The following is an 18,286-nucleotide window of genomic DNA, read 5'->3' on the forward strand; positions in this document are numbered from 1 at the left end:
GATGAAGAGTTGGATATAGGCTCCATGTGGGTGCTTATGCCAGGATCTAGGCCCTAGAGCACCAACATTCAGTGCCAAGTGATCCAGGCTCTGGCCCTAATATTCCTACACTACTTAAAAAGTCATCTAGGCTGGCATCTAGGGCTAACCTTATGCACTCTTTGCTTGCTAGGGTCAGCACTTTGGAGGAGGCTACCAGCTGCCATCATGTTGATTCGGCTGCTCCTGTTGCACCAGTTACCATCCAAGCAGTTGGTATGGCAGCAGTGGTTGACGCCCCCCCTCTGTGCTCGCTCCATTGGCATCCTTGATGGCTCCAGTGCCTTCTACCTCGGGTGCTCTGCTTCCACCAGCCTTGCAAGACTCGGCGGTGCTTGTTTCCCCATCAGCCATTTCAGGTGAGTCAAGCAGTGCACAGGTACAAGGGGGTCAGGATTTGTCATCTGGTACACCTGGCACACACATACCTTCTACACAGTTCACCTACATGGGGGGAGTTATTGTCCCAACCCAGCCACAACTTCCTTGGCCGGTAGCAGCTATCGCTCCATGGAAGCCATCTAATACTAACCCCCCTGCTTCGGAGCGTCCTCTGTCCCTTGCTCCGGGTGTTTATCCTTAGGGAGACAATTCTCTCCCTCTTGGGGAATGTTGATAACTTTTCTTGTATTGGCAGCTATCTCTCTGTAAAAGCTGACATCGACGTTGAAATGCAACATTGTCTGAGCTCTGCAAGTACCGCATTCTCCTGAATGAAGCATACAGTGTTCGAGGATTGGGATATTTGCAGGGAGATCAAAATGCTTATTTACAAAGCCATTGTACTACCGACCTTACTGTATGCCTGCAAAACATGGACCATCTATAAACGCCACTCCCAACTCCTTGAAAGATACCACCAATGCTGCCTCCAGAAAATTCTGCAAATTACCTGGGAAGATAGGTGGACTAATGTTAGCTTATTGGAAGGAGCAAATACCACCAGCATTGAAACAATGATCCTCCACCTTTAACTTTGCTGGACTGGCCATGTTGTTCGGATGCCTGATCACCATCTTCCAAAGCAGCTACTCTACTCCCAACTTAAGGATGGAAAATGGAATATTGGTGGACAGCAAAAGAGGTTTAAAGATGTTCTTTAAAATAACCTTTAAAAATGTAACATGAGCATAAAGAACTGGGAAGTGTTGGCCCACGAGTGTCCCAAATGGAGGTTGGCTATTATCAAAGGTGCTGTGGACTTTGAAGAAGCACGAATACAGAGCAAAAGGGACAAACGAGCTAAGCGGAAGGCACGTCAAACAAATCTTCATCGCAACCATCTTCCATGTGGAAACCTATGTCCTCAATGTGGAAGGTTGTGTGGATCTAGGATTGACCTCCACACTCACTTACGGACCCACTGTTAAAGACTTTATTTTGGAAGACAAGAGTGATCACCATTGATTGATTTGCTTCCATTTTGTAGGTGGGAAACATTTTATGACTTATCCAAGTGAATGGGGTGGTGGTGGAAGCAATTCAAATGTGTATAATTGAGGTGGCATTACCAAAGGGAAAGGTGAAAAACCAAAAGGAGGCAAAGGCTTAGACCAATGCTTAGAAATGAAAATGTACTGTGGCATAGACTATGTCCAATGAATCTTCACCAGGAGCAACAAAGGTTTGCTTTTATGTATTTCTATATCAGTCATTGTCTAAAAGGGAGAATCACCACAACTCAAATTAGTATTTATCTCTGCAGATTGCTTATAGAGAGAGGCAGTAAGTGCTGAGATGTCTTTCTTTACTAGGGCATTCAGATAATTTATTTCAGAAGATTTATAAGGCTATATAATTCAAAATATGTTGTGGTTCTTTGTATTAAACCACCTGACAAATTCCAACAATACATCCCTATTTCATATATGTTATCTACATACTTCCACCAAAATAATGGTTATTTGAAAAGGGTTAGATGCAGAGTAAATGATCTGAAAGCTATGGTCTGAAGGCATATGATGCAACAACCTTGCTGAAACTAAGCAAGTCTGGATCTGGCTAGTGCTTTAATGGATGACCACTTATGCACACCACCTTGAGTTCCATCATGGAAGGAAGGTGGGATATAAATGCAATAAATATATACAATGTAATTGGTTTCATCCATAAATGCCCTTCTGCAAATAAATGAGCTCCTTCAATTCACATGGGTGCAAGTGAAACTAAAACAGAGGTTGCCATCTTTTTCAGTCACCTGTGGCTATTTGCAAATCTGAGAAACTGTTGTGGGCACCACTGCAAAGAGGCTGCTGTAGGAGCCTTGCAAGTCACAAAACAGCATTGCCCAATCTACTAACTTTGAATGTCTTTAGCCCAGACACACTCTGGGGAAAGAAAAGGAAGGGGCTAGGGCCACTGGAGGCCAACATCAGCCCAATGTAAAAAACAAAATACAATAAAAACACAAATTAGGATGAGCAGCAGGTTTTTTAGATGGGTAGGGGGGTTCAGAGGGCACCAAAAGGGGGGATGCACTATGGTGGCTGTGGTCACCTTATTGGTGTCCCTAGATCTAAAACTTAATTTTGATATGTGATAATATTACTTCCAGTTTACTAAGAAAGTCTGCAGAGCCTCTGTATAGAATGTAATGACAGGTCCAGATGGTCTCAAAACTGAATTAATACACTGGGATAACAATCCAGTAAAACCCACCCTTGGGATACAGATTATAAAAAATATATAAGAACTTTAATATGGAAATTGCAACTATATACATCCACAAATGTTAAGCACAAGAAGCTTAACAGTCACTAGAACAAACTATTGTGAAATTCTATATTTTCATTTTTAGCACCATCTGAAGCTTTACTTTTCTTTTTGATTTTCTACTGAATATTAGTCTAAAACAACAACTACAAACAAAAAGATGTGCATTGCAATGCTGACAAAGTTTACTCAAAAGGAAGATCCCGGTGTGTTCTATGAGTTTTAGTCTCCAGTAATTGATTATAGGAATGCAGTCTAGATCAGGTAACCCATGTTCATCACAAAGGAAGATTTTAAAGAACAAAGCAACAACACTCTACCATACTATTCACTAATAGGCAAAAAACCTTGCAGTTTAAGAACGTACCTATAGCCCACAGATATTTCTATCCAACCTTAAAAAGCAGGGAAATTGGGCAGCTATAGTGAATGTACCAGGGGAGCAGGAGACCTGACCTCCTCTCTGAGATATTGTGGGGAAAAATGGAAATGCCTTCAAGTCGATCCCGACTTATGGCGACAATATGAATAGGGTTTTCATGGTAAGCAGGATTCAGAGGTGGTTTACCATTGCCTTCCTCTGAGATATTGTACTGCCCTACAAATTTGTCAAAATGCAAACACAATTTGGGTTGGTCTTTCACAGTCCAATCCACTTCCTGTGTAGCTTGGAAGAATTTGGTAACATGTGCTTCTGAGCATATGGTAAGTGGTGGCAACACCTACCATCCCCAAAGATGGAGAATTATATTTTTCTATGTTTGTTGGTGTTCTTACTTTGCTTCTTTCCAGTGTTACTAATGTTTCTACAGAGAATCTAGACTAGAAAATTTTATTTCCCTCATTATTCATCCTTGAAATCTGTGTCAAATTTATTTTTATTAATTTCAAAGCCTTTTTATTGGTCAATGTCATATGTTGGTTGAAGACAGCCTTTTGTGTTTCAAATTGGAGGTTATGTTCTATTTTTATTTTGGGTGCATTAACAGTTGAATCTGAAACTGCAGTTTAATGTAAAATCAGACTGATTACAATATATTGCTATTTCAGCAATGACTCTAGCTGTTGGAAAAAAGAGGATGCATGTTTTCAGCCTGCTATGTTTAAACCACTTCATTTAAGGCAAGGTGGGCATGGTCAATTAAAAACATAGAGTTCTAGAATTTTGCTAGAATATATTTCACCTCTCACTGTTTTATCTTGTGCAAACTGAGACACTCTTCATGTCCACTGGAAACTATTCTGCAGAACAGTCAGTGCCATTATTCCACAATTGTTTTTGGAGCTTTTTTTAGTGTTGCAAAGTGTTGCTGTACTTCACATATTCACAGAAACGGAAGCAAAAGAAAATGATTTACTATAGGAAACGTCACTAAAATTGCAAAGTAAATCAGACATATTTAAAGTGACCATCTGAACTTTATCAACTGTCTTAATTGCTATCTGAATTGCTATCAATGGCCAAGTCCCTTAAAGACAGGAAAAAGGAGAGAATCATCCTGATCAGTTAAAAATCAGTTTTTAAAATCTCTTAGTTTTTGCTTATAGAGATAAAACAAAAACCAAATATGAACTAATAACAAATTATATTTACCAAGACCAGTTTTTTTTTTAATTTAAAGAACTGCAAAATCTGATGCTGTATAATATGGAGAAAACAAGAAATACAAGGAGCTTGCATTTCTTTTTTTCTTTGCTGTTTTGTAACTTATGAAGTAGTCCCACCACTGCTATTGTGAGATGCGTAAACGGTTCCTACAACAGGAGTCTGCATATATTTCTCCACGAAGAAATATACAAGGCCCATTTTAGACATTACAAAATAAGAACAATGATTATAATAGGAAGCATGAATTAGTTGTGCCTCACATCATCCTCCCACATTCCATAATTCCCAGAGATGCCAGAGATATTCTCATATAGTATTACCTTAACACAGACATATGTTAAATAGAATATATTTTGTGTGTGTATGCATGTATTACATTTTAAACTTCATTTACAAATTATAGAAACTCATACTATTTTTTTAAAAAAAATAGCAGGACTTGCATTATTGTTGGATATTTCAGTCTGATGTATTACCTTTTCCAATGTAAACATGTCTGATATTTTTAATACCACACTTGAGCATCAGTAGAGTAAAAATATTCAAATTTTTATACTGAAATTATTTTTGTAGTCATAAATTTATAAATTACAGTATCAATTCATTATGCAATAATGTTTGAAAGGATCAATACTGGTCTGATAACAGATAGCAATCCTAATAACTTTCTCAATATAGTTTAGACAACTCTTTCATATACTGTTTCAGCATTGTTAGTCTAATTGCCTGCCAAAATCTTTGTTCCAAGTCTTCACATAACTTGACAGATTCTTGGTGCAAACTTGCAGGGACCAATAAAAAATCTTTGAAAGTCCTAACAAGTCAGCATTCAGTGCCACAATGTATAATACAGGAGTGACGTCTTTGTGCAAAACCTTCTCGTCTCCATATTTCAAACCATCAAGTTATGCTCCCATCTTTCACTAATGTGCTTCAAGCACACAAGAAAGGCACTAGAGATCATAAACATCTATCATTTTAATGTGTTTGTCAGATATCCCCTCATTTTGTTTTCCTTTATTGGCCTAGGATTGAATAAGTGATTGCAAAACATTGTACTGAAAGGCTTCCCCGTCAAGGACAAAACATGGAGAATAACTACTTGCACTGACACTTAACATAGACTGCAAATCAATTGACTATTAAGAGCCAACAGTATTCTTGTGAAGAGTTTGCAGGGTTTTATATCCCTATCTTTGTTTCCCTTTAAAAATAAACATTTTAAATGTTTTAATATGTGGAAATACAGCCTTGCCAAATTGTGCTTATGAATTTTTACTAGCAATTTACCAATGCAATGAATTATAGGACATATGATCCTCAATTTATATGTATGGATAGGTGTTATAAAAACATTCAAAGAAGCAGGGCTGTTTCTCTTTGAATACAGAATTATAATTTGATTTACTATTTCACAAGTGGTTTCTTACCTCATTGCTTAATCCTGTTATGATTCTAAACAACACAGATTAAAATTTACAGCAATAGACAAATTTCACAAACAGAACTACAGATAGGTAGGTCACTATCTTACCTGAAGATTCATATATAACAAATTCTCATATAGCTATGATTTGATTATGTTAAGCATTTGCTAACATTTTGCTCATCCAAGAGCACAGATGAAACTCCAATAAAGTCTTAATCCTAAATTTTATTAGTACACTCTACATTTCCAATGTGCAGAGAAACACAGGCAGTCAAGACATAGCAAGGCAAAGTCACCCTTCCACAGCTGGGCATGCAGCAGCTAGACAGTCCTTACAAACAGCTTGTACATCATAAACATCTATCATGTTGGAGTGGGATGCTGCCTGCTACCCTTTGAATATCAGGAAATTTGGAAGCCTAATAGCCGTTTCTGGGTGGATGAAGTCTGCCAAAATTCAGACAAACAGATATAGGGATCTGTGCAAGTAGGCTTCATATTTTAACTTTTTTGTTTTTGTTTTTAAGGGAACTGCAGAATTGGATGGAATTTGCAGGCATAATTACCCTTCTGAGGCAAGTCTGCCAATTCCTAAAGAGATAATTTGAGGGTGTTATTTTTCCCCTGCAAGGGACATGTTAAAAGTTTTTGGAGAAATTATTTGTTTACCCCAACCTTGTAATTAAACCCTAATGTGATAGCTATAGGTGATAAGGTACTGTACACAGATAATGAGCAGGATGGCAGAGGAGCAATGGGACACTCCATTCTTCCTCTGAGCCAAAGCACAGAAATGAAATTGGCTGCTGCAGGAAGGAGCTCCCCACACCTCCTCTGCAAGCCTCAACATGCTACAACAACATTTTTAATTATTTTGCAGTCTAGCAACTTTTGTTGTCTTATTTACAAAGCTGGGCTTACCCCCCAATGGTTTGGAGGGGAGTTTGTATGAAAACAGCATACATTTAGTGGTTCCCCTAGGTAAGCAACTTGCAAAATTTCAGGCAGATAGGGTGTAGGAAATTATGATAAAAGAAAAAAAAGTTTTTGTTTTTATTCAATTGACAGAAATGGAAAGTTCCTTCTACATTCTTCCCAAAAGCACTGTAATGGGGTAAAGTAAAGTAAAAAGGAGAGCTCTGTGAAAGTTATTCCCTGGCTAGAGCTGTCAGTCACAAAACGTCACCATCTCTCCCTCCCTGATATTTTCCTTATATGGAAAGTTCAGGGACATATACCAGTTTTTGCAGGCATACTCTATGTCTCTCTGAAGTGGTCCCAAATCTTTGTTAAGAGTGTGGTGTTCTGCCCCAATTGGGCATTATGTTATTTAATATACTGTCTTCAGGCTTGTAGGTAAAATTATGTTTAGTAAATCTGTTAGCAACTGTTAGCACCTAGAAAAAGTTTTTAGTTCTGTGTTTGGGGTAGTTTTTTCTGGAAGGAAGATAACCCCCCTCAGGCCTGGTTCTCCACAGCTTGGATGGCTTGCTGTGCATTATCTTTCACCGCATGTCCATTTCATTTCCTTTATTCAGCTGTTGATCCACTACGCATCATCTTTTTGGCAGTTAGGTGTTTTCTAGCTGAATTTATTTGTTGCTGCTCAAGGCTGCTTATGAGTAAAACAGAAGATTTAAGTTACATAAAGTGTGGATTGGACATGAGTTTATTTGCTGGGATAGACACACAGCTTAATGTGTGTGGAGGTCAGGACACCTGCTCCATCTCCGGCAGCTTTGGAGGGCACCTGCTTCACTTTGGACAAGCCCTGAATCTCTCCAAAGCAGTTGGCTCACAACTCATATGAACTGAATGCATACCCCTTATGACAGCAAGCAGCACTGAAGGCTGAAGTTTCTGCGGTTCAGCCTACTCACCTCATTAATCACCACCTTGAGGCTCATAAAGTCTCTGTAATCCCATTTGGATTCCTCCTGGGTATTGGAACCCTTGGTTTGGATAGGGTATGTAAATGAGATACTAGGTAATATTCAGTGGTATCCCTTCACTGATGAAAGGCTTCTATGAGAGGCTTTCCACAGGGAGGAAAGCAATTTCATTGATCTGTCTCCCCCTGCAGCCCCCAATGCCACTTCCCATGGTGTTTTGAAAGACCCTACAATCCTCTGGCATAGAATGCTGTGGCACAGGGGCTGCAAGGGAGAGGGGAAATTAACAAAACCACTTCCTGACCTATTCCACTGATGAAAGCCTGCACTGGATCCATCAGTGAAGGAACAACCTATTGCTGTTTAACAGTCATCTGGAGAAATCTGCTGTTTCAAATAATATTTTGTTATGAACAGACCTACATCTTAGAACCATTGATTTTTAAAAACCAGAGCTTGGGGTGGGGAAAACCATATCTTCATACCAGAAAGCTCCCCAGGATTATGTGATGAAGTTGGCATATCTTTTATAACAGCACATTTCTATGCATGTTGACTTAGAAATAAACTCCATTGATATCAATAGGGCTAACTCCCAAAGTAAGTGTGCACAGGATTGTACTTAGGCCTAATGCTGCAGTTCTATATACTTTGAAAGAAATCACTGAATTCAGTGAGACTTACTTTTGTGCACACATGTATAGGATTTCACTGTCAGGAACTGAAACCACAGTATACTTTTTCTTTTCAACTATTTCATTCTTGCAGCCCTTCAGATCTTTTTAGAAGTTACTGTATTTTCTCTTATGCATGTTTTGCCAGGTATTTTTTCTTAATAATCAAAAAAACTCAAACATAAATATTGTAAACTGAGATCTACAAAAACTGAAATGTCATTGGATGTTAAATCAGCACCACTGTTCCTACAGTAAAGTTAGCCTAATGACACAAAAGAATAACTCCTGAAATAAATATTTCTGTGGCTTATAATCATTCAACAGCCATCACTGAAGCAGAACAGTGAAAGACTATTAACATAAATCACTAGCTTTGATCTTGCAAGAAGATTTGATTCTCCTTTTATCACCACATGGCAATATCAAATCTTTGGAAATACAGTGAGAGCCAAATTCCATTTTGATTGTACAGGTGCAAATGCTACTCAAAGCATTCTGATTGCACATATTACTAAAGTTAGGATTTCGACTCAGCTTTCCCCCCCCAATCAATCGAAAGCCCCATCCTCAAGAAGTGATGGATCTGAACTTTTCAATTTTTTTAATCCATCCAAATAAAATGTAGAATCAAGAGCTCCTTTGAATATTCATAGACTATGGAAAACCTTAAAACCTTTTTTTCTCTATAAAGAGCCAAAGGACAGAAATATACAGATCTTATTTGGTCATGAGATGCTTTAGGCACAACTCATGACTGTGAATTGATTTATACTTTCTTTTCCATTTATATGAACTTCACTCTTGCATTTTGAACTGTGCCTGGAGTCTATCCGTGCCTCTCACTTGTGGGGTGCCACAGGGTTCTATCCTCTCCCCGATGCTATTTAACATCTATATAAAGCCACTGGGGGCAATCATCAGGAGATTTAGGCTGCAGTGTCATCAGTATGCGGATGACACACAGCTCTATCTCTCATTCAAATCTTCACCAAGGTTGGCTGTAGAAACCCTGTCCAAATGCCTGGAGTCGGTGAGTGGCTGGATGGGAAGGAATAAACTGAAGCTGAATCCAGATAAAACCGAGGTACTGTTTGTGGGAGATAAGAAAAGGTTGGGGGATGTGGACCTGGTGCTCAATGGGGTACGTTTGCCCCTGAAACATCAGGTCTGCAGTCTGGGGGTCATTTTGGACTCCCAGCTGTCCATGGAGGCTCAAGTCTCGGCTGTGAGCCAGATGGCGCTGTATCAACTCCATCTGATACGGAGGCTGCGCCCCTACCTTCCTATCCATCTACTCCCACCGGTGGTACATGCCCTGGTCACCTCTCGCCTAGACTACTGTAATGCGCTCTACGTGGGGTTACCCTTGAAAACGGTCTGGAAGCTGCAACTGGTACAGAATGCGGCGGCTCATCTGATTAAAGGCAGCCGCCGGCAAGATCACATCACTCTTGTGTTGAAGGAGTTGTGCTGGTTACCGGTTGCTTACCGAACCCAATTCAAGGTGTTGGTTCTGACCTTTAAAACCCTATATGGTTTTGGCCCAGTCTATCTGAAGGAGCGCCTCCAGCATCGTCAGGGTTGCCGCTCAACAAGATCAGCCTCAGAGGACCTTCTCTCGATCCCACTGGTAAAAACAGCCAGACTGGTGAGGACTAGAGAGAGGGCCTTCTCAATAGTGGCCCCCACCCTATGGAATTCTCTCCCAAATGATCTCCGTCATGCCCTCTCTGAGATGACTTTCCGCCGGACTCTGAAGACTTGGCTCTTCAGGAAAGCTTTTGGGATGGGTTAAGCTTTTATTGTTAAGTTTTTAAATTTTAATGTTTAATGTATCGTTTTATTGTGTATGTCGCCCAGAGTGGCTGGTCAACCAGCCAGATGGGCGACTAATAAATTGAATAATAAATAAATAAATAAATATCCAAGACTGATCTCATCTTTCATTTAAACATAATGGAAAGGAAAAAGTATGGATTGGGAAGGGGATGATGATGATGATGATAGTCAACTTGTGTATAAGTGTGTGTGTGTGTGTGTTTATTTGTGACAAACATCTAGATCCTACTGTCTTTAAAAATGTGAGATTGAAAAATGTTACTTATAAAAAGAGAAAATATCCATCCCCCTAAATGGATCTTGATTTGAGGCTGGATGGGTTTTGCTTTCAGCATCTGCAGGTATTCAGAGGTTTAGAGATTCTCTCCTTACAGTTACAGCACAGGCAACATAGTGCCTGCATACAGACCCTGTTGTCTGTTACCAAAGCCTGAGGGGGAAATAGAACTAGCCAACCAACCTTTCATTCATTATCTAGATTTTATGCAGTACATGGTTTGGGGCAACCTTGAACAGATAACTGCCGTGAAGTCCTAGCCAGAGGATTACAGGAGATTTGTGCAGTGCTGGAAGACAGACAGTAGGAAGGTTTAGCAGTCCAGGAATGATATTCATAAGCAACCAACTGTCTCCCTGGCCTTTTTCTGCAAGTGTTCAATTCTTCTAATCTTCTGACTAATCTCACTGCTCAGAATGGTGAGCCAGTAACAAAAGTGCTCACACATTAAAAATTCAGTTTCATTAAGAGGTAGCTTGAAGGACAACACAGACTCAGTAGGGCACAATGTTAACGAAACATTTCATACATGGAAAGTACCTGCCTCAGAGATGGAGCCTTGGCAACTTCATCTCTACTAGCAATTACTGCTACCAGACTATGTCCTCCTACTGTTTACATTTTCTACTTCAAAGCTGACCCTGCTTTGTGTGATGACATCTAAAACATTTCTAACATGCTTATGCATTTTTATTCCTTCCATTAGCTGTAACCATATATGAAATATTTTATAGTGATTACAAGAATTCTTCAAGACTTTGTGTATCATGAGAACCTTGTAGTTTTGCCAAAACTGAGACCCGTTGTCAGTATTGTTCTTATCTGCCAGAAATTCACAGCAAATTCAGGTAAATCTCCTGAAACTGGGGCCTTAATATAAACCATGCTACCTGAGAGTCCTATGCCAAAGGGAGGGAGGGATTCTTTTAGAGCAGGCAGAGTAACAGCTCAGAGGAAATTTTGTAAACCTGGAGCTTGTCTTTATAACTATAGAACTTTTTTCAAACTTAAAAGCCAATAAAAGAAGCTTATTGTATAGTGGGTTTTTTTAAAAAATGAACTGGGATGTGGTAGAGTGCTATACTGATAGTTTATTCCAAAAGGAAAAGGGACATTTTCTTATTTGCATTGCTTGTGTAAAATAAACCTCCTATTTGTCACTGAATGGCATAATATTATACAGTACAGTAAAAATGTTATTTTGTTAAACAAAAGAAACCTCAACACTTTCATTAAAGCAAAGCCAGAACTGAAACGCCTTCTACTAGAACAGAGCAGTACAGATTTAAATAAAATCCATTGAAGTCAATGGGAGTTAGCCACTGAGTTCAAAGGATTGTATACAGTAGCTGAACATTCAGGCTAGCTGCTGGTGTTTGTCCTCAATTAAAGCCAATCTGGATTAAGAAACATGGATCTGCTACATTTCCCACTCATTCAGTCTTCCCCAACCTGTGATCCTCAGATGCTGGACTACAACACTCATCAGTCCCAGTCAGCATGGCCAACCCTCATGGATGATGGGACCTGTAGACCAACAACATCTGGAGGGCACCAGATTGGGGAAGGTTGATCTAATTAATACACCCACTGATGTCAGAAAACCACCATGTGATGATGTCATGCATGGTTTACTTAAGACACTGGACAGAATGGAGATGATGATGATGATTCCCCACCCTTCACCCAGAGGTCCAAACCCGCCCTGCACCCAGCTTAGGGGCTGCCGCAGAGAATGCCCTCTCCTGGGTTCCTCCTCGAGCTTCTAAAGGTGGTGGAACTACTAAAAGGGCCTCCTCTGCTGATCACAACACCCGAGAGGGTCTGTAGGGAAGGAGACAGTCTTTCAGAGATTTGGGATGCGCTTTAAATGCTAACATGAGCACCTTGAACTGGCCTGAAAACAAACTGGCAACCAATGCAGTGGTTTTATATGAGTCCTAAAAGCAACTCCCACCAGTAATCTGGCTGCTGCATTTTAGACCAGGAAGTTTTCATGTTGTCTTCAAGGGCAGTCCCACATAGAGCATATTGCAATAATCCAATCTGAAAGTTACCAGAGCATAGAGCACTGTGGCAAAGTCTTCTATGTCCAAAAGGGGCCAAAGCTGGCCAACAAGCTGGAGCTGGAAAAAGATATTCCTAGCCACTGAGGCCACCTGAACCTGCAGTGACACTGTTGGATCAAGGAGTATGCCCAGGCTACCGACCTGCTCCTTCAAGAAAAGAGCAACCCCATCAAGAACAAGCCTTCCCACTTCCTGGACATAAGAACTCTGGACACATAACACCTCTATTGTTTCAAGATTCAGCCTCAATTTATTGGCTCACATCAAGTCCATCACAGCCTTCAAGCACTGGTTCAATACTTCAACTCTCTCCTGATTCAGATGGAATAAAGAGGGAGAGTTGCGTGTCATCTGCATATCGATGGCACCTCTCACCAAATCTCCTGATGACAGCTCCAAGTGGCTTCATACAGATGTTAAATAGCATGGGGGAAATGATGGAACTCTGTGGAACACCACAGTCCCATGGTGCTGAACATGGAGTATGTGGCAGCTGTGTGTCTTATAATGCTTACTTTGGCCCTCAATGAAGCTGTGTTAAACATAAGATACGTATTAAGGAATTTGCTGTAAACCAATAGCTCTAGATCCCACAATTGCTTTTTAAAAATAATCTACTGTGCTCTTCTAGTTGTTATATTTGCAAAGACTCTTGTTAACATTATAAAGAAATAAAACTTTATCCCATTATTTTTTTTCTATTTAATGGAAATTACCAACATTTTTCTGCTACGATAATAGCTTTTTACAATACCAGAGAACAAAATTATTGAAACATGGCAATTTTACCTGCATTGTTTCACCTTTTTTTTTTGCTCAAGATACCCATCTTTTTGATTCCCCTCCCCATAATTACAACAATCAGCTAATGATGAGCAGGTAGTTCATACTTTGTTTCCAAAAAATATATTAAATGAATATAATTACCTTTAATTGGAATGTCCATTTAACTTAAAATAACATTTGCTTGTCTAGAAATTCAGGAGTTCTCCAATGAATAGGATAAGCATTAACTGTATGTATATTTACTTACCGACAATTCCTAAAGCAATGTAACCCAGGATGACCACAACGAAGATGACACAACAGAGAACGTCTGTACAATGCCTAAAATAGAACATATTAAGCAGTTACAAATGTGTCCAATAATACAATTGTGACACAAAATAAACTGAATTCTTGGCACATTATAGGGGCAAACCTCATCTATGCTGTGGATCTACCCATTCACTGACAATAGCTTCCAATTTGTTAATCTTTTCCCATTCAAAATGCCAGTAAAACATACGCAATGCCAATTTTTTTATAAATTTGCTTCTAGAAAGGAGAAGTTTGCATCAAATGATTTGTCATAGAAATCCATGGACCATTTATGGGCAGGGCTGTGGAGTCGCAGTCGTGGAGTCTGAAGCAATTTTGGGTGGAGTCGGAGTCAGAGTCGGGAGCAATTTTGGGTGGAGTCGGAGTCAGTAGAAATGTACCAACTCTGACTTCCAAATAAATTTTGATTGACAAGAAGCAATTTTGGGTGGAGTTGAAGTCAGAGTCGGAGTCAGACAGTAGAAAAATAGAGGAGTTGGAGTCGGAGTCAGACAGTAGAAAAACAGAGGAGTTGGAGTTGGACTCAAAGGTTTGGCGTACTGACTCCACAGCCCTGTTTATGGGTTTAGGCATTACTCCAGGCTAATGCACAGTCACTCTGCTCACAGTAGCTGGTTTCTTTCTTGGTCTATGGAAGTGTTGCATGCACAGCGAATAGGCACAGTCTGCCTCAAACTGAAATTCTGAATGTCACAACTCAACCCATGCTGTGAGTTTCCACTTCTGCTTGTAGTGAATGACCTTGATATATATTGGAGTAGAAAGGTATTTTTAAGTAAGATAAACAATAGTGTTGATATACAAAGAGGGTCATTGGCTCTGACAGTGTGGGAACTCGCTGCATTTCTATAGTTGAAGACAATTTTCATTCTAGATCAGGGATGACCAATTTAAGAAGAAAGATCCTGGAATACCATTGGTGCTCAGTGTCTCAGTATTCAACAGTTAAGACAGCAAATTACTGGGTAAGTTGGTGTATGTGTGTAAAATGAGAACAAGCCCCAGAGTGCTCAGGGAACAGCACCATTCACAATAAAGGCAGTGCATGTGCCTTCTGACCTGCTTGGCTCTTCAGCAGTTAGGGGCAGCAATGAAAAATTGTCTGCAGGCTGGATGTTGTCCACAGGGCCAAGAGTTGCTCAACCCTGTACAAGATGCATACTTTTTACAAATAAAATTGTATGCAATGTAATGAATTTAGTCCTGTTTCTAGGAAAGAAAAACATTAGTAACAATATAACATTTAATGATTAATCTAAAGGTGAGATTTGAACTTGGTTCTGACAAAACCATTATTGGCAAATACTTTTCTTATCTTCTATGTAAGTCCTCAAAAGTTTTAAAAATGGAGTCAAGTCAGGCTAAGTTGCCTTGTGGCCATTTGCTTCATGAAAACAGGCAGTGGAATCCTCACTACTTGATTCAAAAGGGATCATAGTCAGGACTGCAGTTGTGTGGGACATGGAGCTGTCTCATTACTTTCATATTAAGAAATATTTTCTCTAGATAATTGTAGAATACATCACCAAACCTACCTCATTCTTTACTACTTTCTATTTGGAAAGTACCACATAGACTTGAACTGTGCAGGGAGTTGAATGGGTTGGGAGGTTCCTTCTAATACCAGTCCCCTGAATTGTCTGACAATCCATTCACCAAACTTGAGGGACCTCTAGAAGCAGTCTGTTATGCACTGCGAGTACCTGTTAATAGACCAGGAAACTGATTTCAGTGGGTCTACTCAAAAATGTCCTTCTGAATTAAGTGGGGCTTACTCCTAGGTAAGAGGGATTAGGATTGCAGCCTTAGTCTGGAACCAATCCAATATGTTTAAGATACTTGTTATGTAGTGTATATGTATACTACACATGCATGTATATTATTTAATGATTGCTATATCAACACAACTTGCATTTATGGAACAGTCAGCAGAGCGTAAATATCATGGGAAGAGTTTTCAGACAATTCCAGACCACATTAGACACAATAATTTTCAATGGAGGCAGTTCTCACATTCAGCAGTGAGCAATCAAGGGAGAAGTTAAATACTGGGTGAGATAAATGCATATGGATCAAGTCTTTAGTAACTCTCAGATCTGGGGGGAAATACATCTAATGAATTTGATTGCCTCATGCAAAACTCTCCCTCTAGGACACACACTGTAACTTGGTGAGGGGCCTTGAGAGTGTTGAAGAAGCTGAGAGCAATGCCGTCAGGAGTCTAGACCAAGAGGCTAGACTCCTAGCAGGGGCACCAAGGCGGAATGGTCAAAGCTGAGACACCAGACTAAGATGCATCCAAACTCAGAGGAAGGCAATGGTAAACCACCTCTGAATACCTCTTACCACAAAAACCCTATGAACAGAGTATCTAAAATGCAACATGAAATAGTGCTGGAAGATGAGACCACAGGTCAGAAGACACTCAACAAGCTACTGGGGAAGAACAAAGGACAAGGTCAAGTAGCGCTGTGACTAATGACACAGCTGGGTCAAAGCTGAAAGGAAGCTCAGAGGCTGATGCGCACAGACGCAAAAGGAGAGTGCAAAGTTGTACGATGCACACAATAGAAACACGGAATGTGAGAAGCATGAACCAGGGAAAGTTAGAAATTGTCAAGAAAGAAATGGAACGTATCAACATTACAATACTTAGTGTGAGTGAATTAAATGGATGGGAATGGGACATTTTCAATTAGGCAACTACAAAATATTTTACGTGGGACATGAGAAATTAAGAAGAAATGGGGTTGCTTTAATAGTGAGAAGTGATGTAGCAAAAATAATTAAGAGCTATAACGCAAGGTCTGAGCAAGTGATATCAATGAGTTTAAATGGGAAACATATTAACATAACCATCATCCAAGTCTATGCTCCAACGGCAAGCACAGAATGAGAGGAACTGGAGAAAGTTTATGCAGAAGTACAGGAAGAAATTGATCAAACACCAAAACAAGATGTGCTGATAATCATGGGGGACTGGAATGCAAAAGTAGGGAAGAGAGGAGAACTAGGAATTGTGGGGAAATGGGGCTTAGGAGATAGATATGAAGCAGGAGAAAGACTTATCGAATTCTGTGAAGCCAATAATTTGTTTCTTGCAAACACTTTTTTTTAGCAACCGAAAAGATGACTGTACACGTGGACATCACCAAATGGTCAATATAGGAATCAAATTGATTATGCAATTGGTAGCAGAAAATGTTCCATACTTTCTGCAAAAACAAGACCAGAAGCAGACTGCGGTACAGATCATGAATTGGTCATATCAAAAATCAGAGTAAAGCTAAAGAAGAACAAAGCAATCATAATGCCAAAATACCAGTGAAATAACATCCCAGAAGAATATAACGATCAAATAAGGAACAGATTTGAGGCTTTAAACTTAGTTGACAGAGAACCAGAAGAACCATAGAATGAAGTCAGAGACATTATCAGGGAAGAATGCAAAAATACAATACCTCTAGTTAAAAAGAGAAAAAGACCTCAATGGATGACTGAAGAAACTCTTAAAATAGTTAAAGAGAGAAGAAGGAAAGCATAACAAACGAGATAGAAACACAGTTAGAACCCTAAATGCAACAATACAGCAACTAGTACGTAGGAACAAAGAGAACTGTTACAATAGTTATTGTACAGAAATAGAAGAGGACAACAAAAAGGGCAGAACAACACCCTATTCCAAAAGATTAGAGAAATTAAAGGGAAATTTAAACCAAGAACAGGAATAATCAACAGGGGAACACACTGACTGACAGAGATAAAATAAAAGGAAGATGGAAGCAATACAATGAAGAACTCTATAAAAGAGATGCCAGGATGAGAGATTCATTCATGAAGAACCAGAAATTTTAGAATGTGAGGTGAAAGCTGCTCTTAAAATACTTGGAAGAAACAAATCACCAGGAACAGATGGCACACCAATAAAGCTGCTACAAGGTACTGAAAGTGAACCTGTCCAAATGTTGACAAACATTTATCAAAAATATGGAAAACTAACAATGGCCCACAGATTGGAAGCATTCAATATACATCCAAATTCTAAAGAGAATTGGAAAGAAAGGAGACCCCGGGGAATGCAGTAATTATCAAACTACTGCCTTAACATCCCATGCAAGTAAAGTAATGCTCAAGATTCTACAAAAAAAGCTCTTACCATATATGGAGCAAGAAATGCCAGATGTCCAAGCTGGATTTAGAAAGGGAAGAGGTACCAGAGATCATATCGCAAACATACGTTGGATAATGGAACGGACCAAGGAATTTCAGAAGGAAACCACCCTGTACTTTATAGATTACAGCAAAGCCTTTGATTGTGTAGATCACGAAAAACTATGGAATGCTTTAAAAGAAATGGGGGTGCCACAGCATCTGATTGTTCTGATGCACAACCTATACTCTGGACAAGAGGCTACTGTAAGGACAGAATATGGAGAAGCCAACTGGTTCCCAATTGGAAAGGGTGTAAGACAGAGGTGTATTTTATCACCCTACTTGTTTAATCTATGAGCAGAACATATCAGATGAAAAGCGGGATTGGACCAAGATGAAGGAGGTGTGAAAATTCGAGGGAGAAATATCAATAATTTAAGATAAGCAGACAATACCATACTACTAGCACAAACCAGTAATGATTTGAAAT

At 39.5% G+C, this 18,286-nt stretch overlaps 1 protein-coding gene across 10 annotated transcripts in view; it reads right to left on the reverse strand.

The window, feature by feature from the left end:
• The window catches only part of SLC44A5 (solute carrier family 44 member 5), a 258,713-nt gene that overhangs the window by 83,025 nt on the left and 157,402 nt on the right, over positions 1-18,286 (reverse strand). For 7 of the 10 annotated variants that reach the window (XM_061633439.1, XM_061633440.1, XM_061633444.1 and 4 more), the window contains exon 3: positions 13,577-13,650. In XM_061633439.1, coding sequence (XP_061489423.1) covers positions 13,577-13,650 — 74 coding nt within the window. Of the gene's footprint in view, positions 1-13,576; positions 13,651-15,179; positions 15,348-18,286 lie in introns of all 10 variants that reach the window. The other 3 variants (XM_061633449.1, XM_061633447.1, XM_061633448.1) reach the window with 1 other exon arrangement.

The sequence above is a fragment of the Rhineura floridana genome, chromosome 6 (genome assembly GCF_030035675.1).
Source record: "Rhineura floridana isolate rRhiFlo1 chromosome 6, rRhiFlo1.hap2, whole genome shotgun sequence".
Classification (NCBI taxonomy): domain Eukaryota; kingdom Metazoa; phylum Chordata; class Lepidosauria; order Squamata; family Rhineuridae; genus Rhineura; species Rhineura floridana.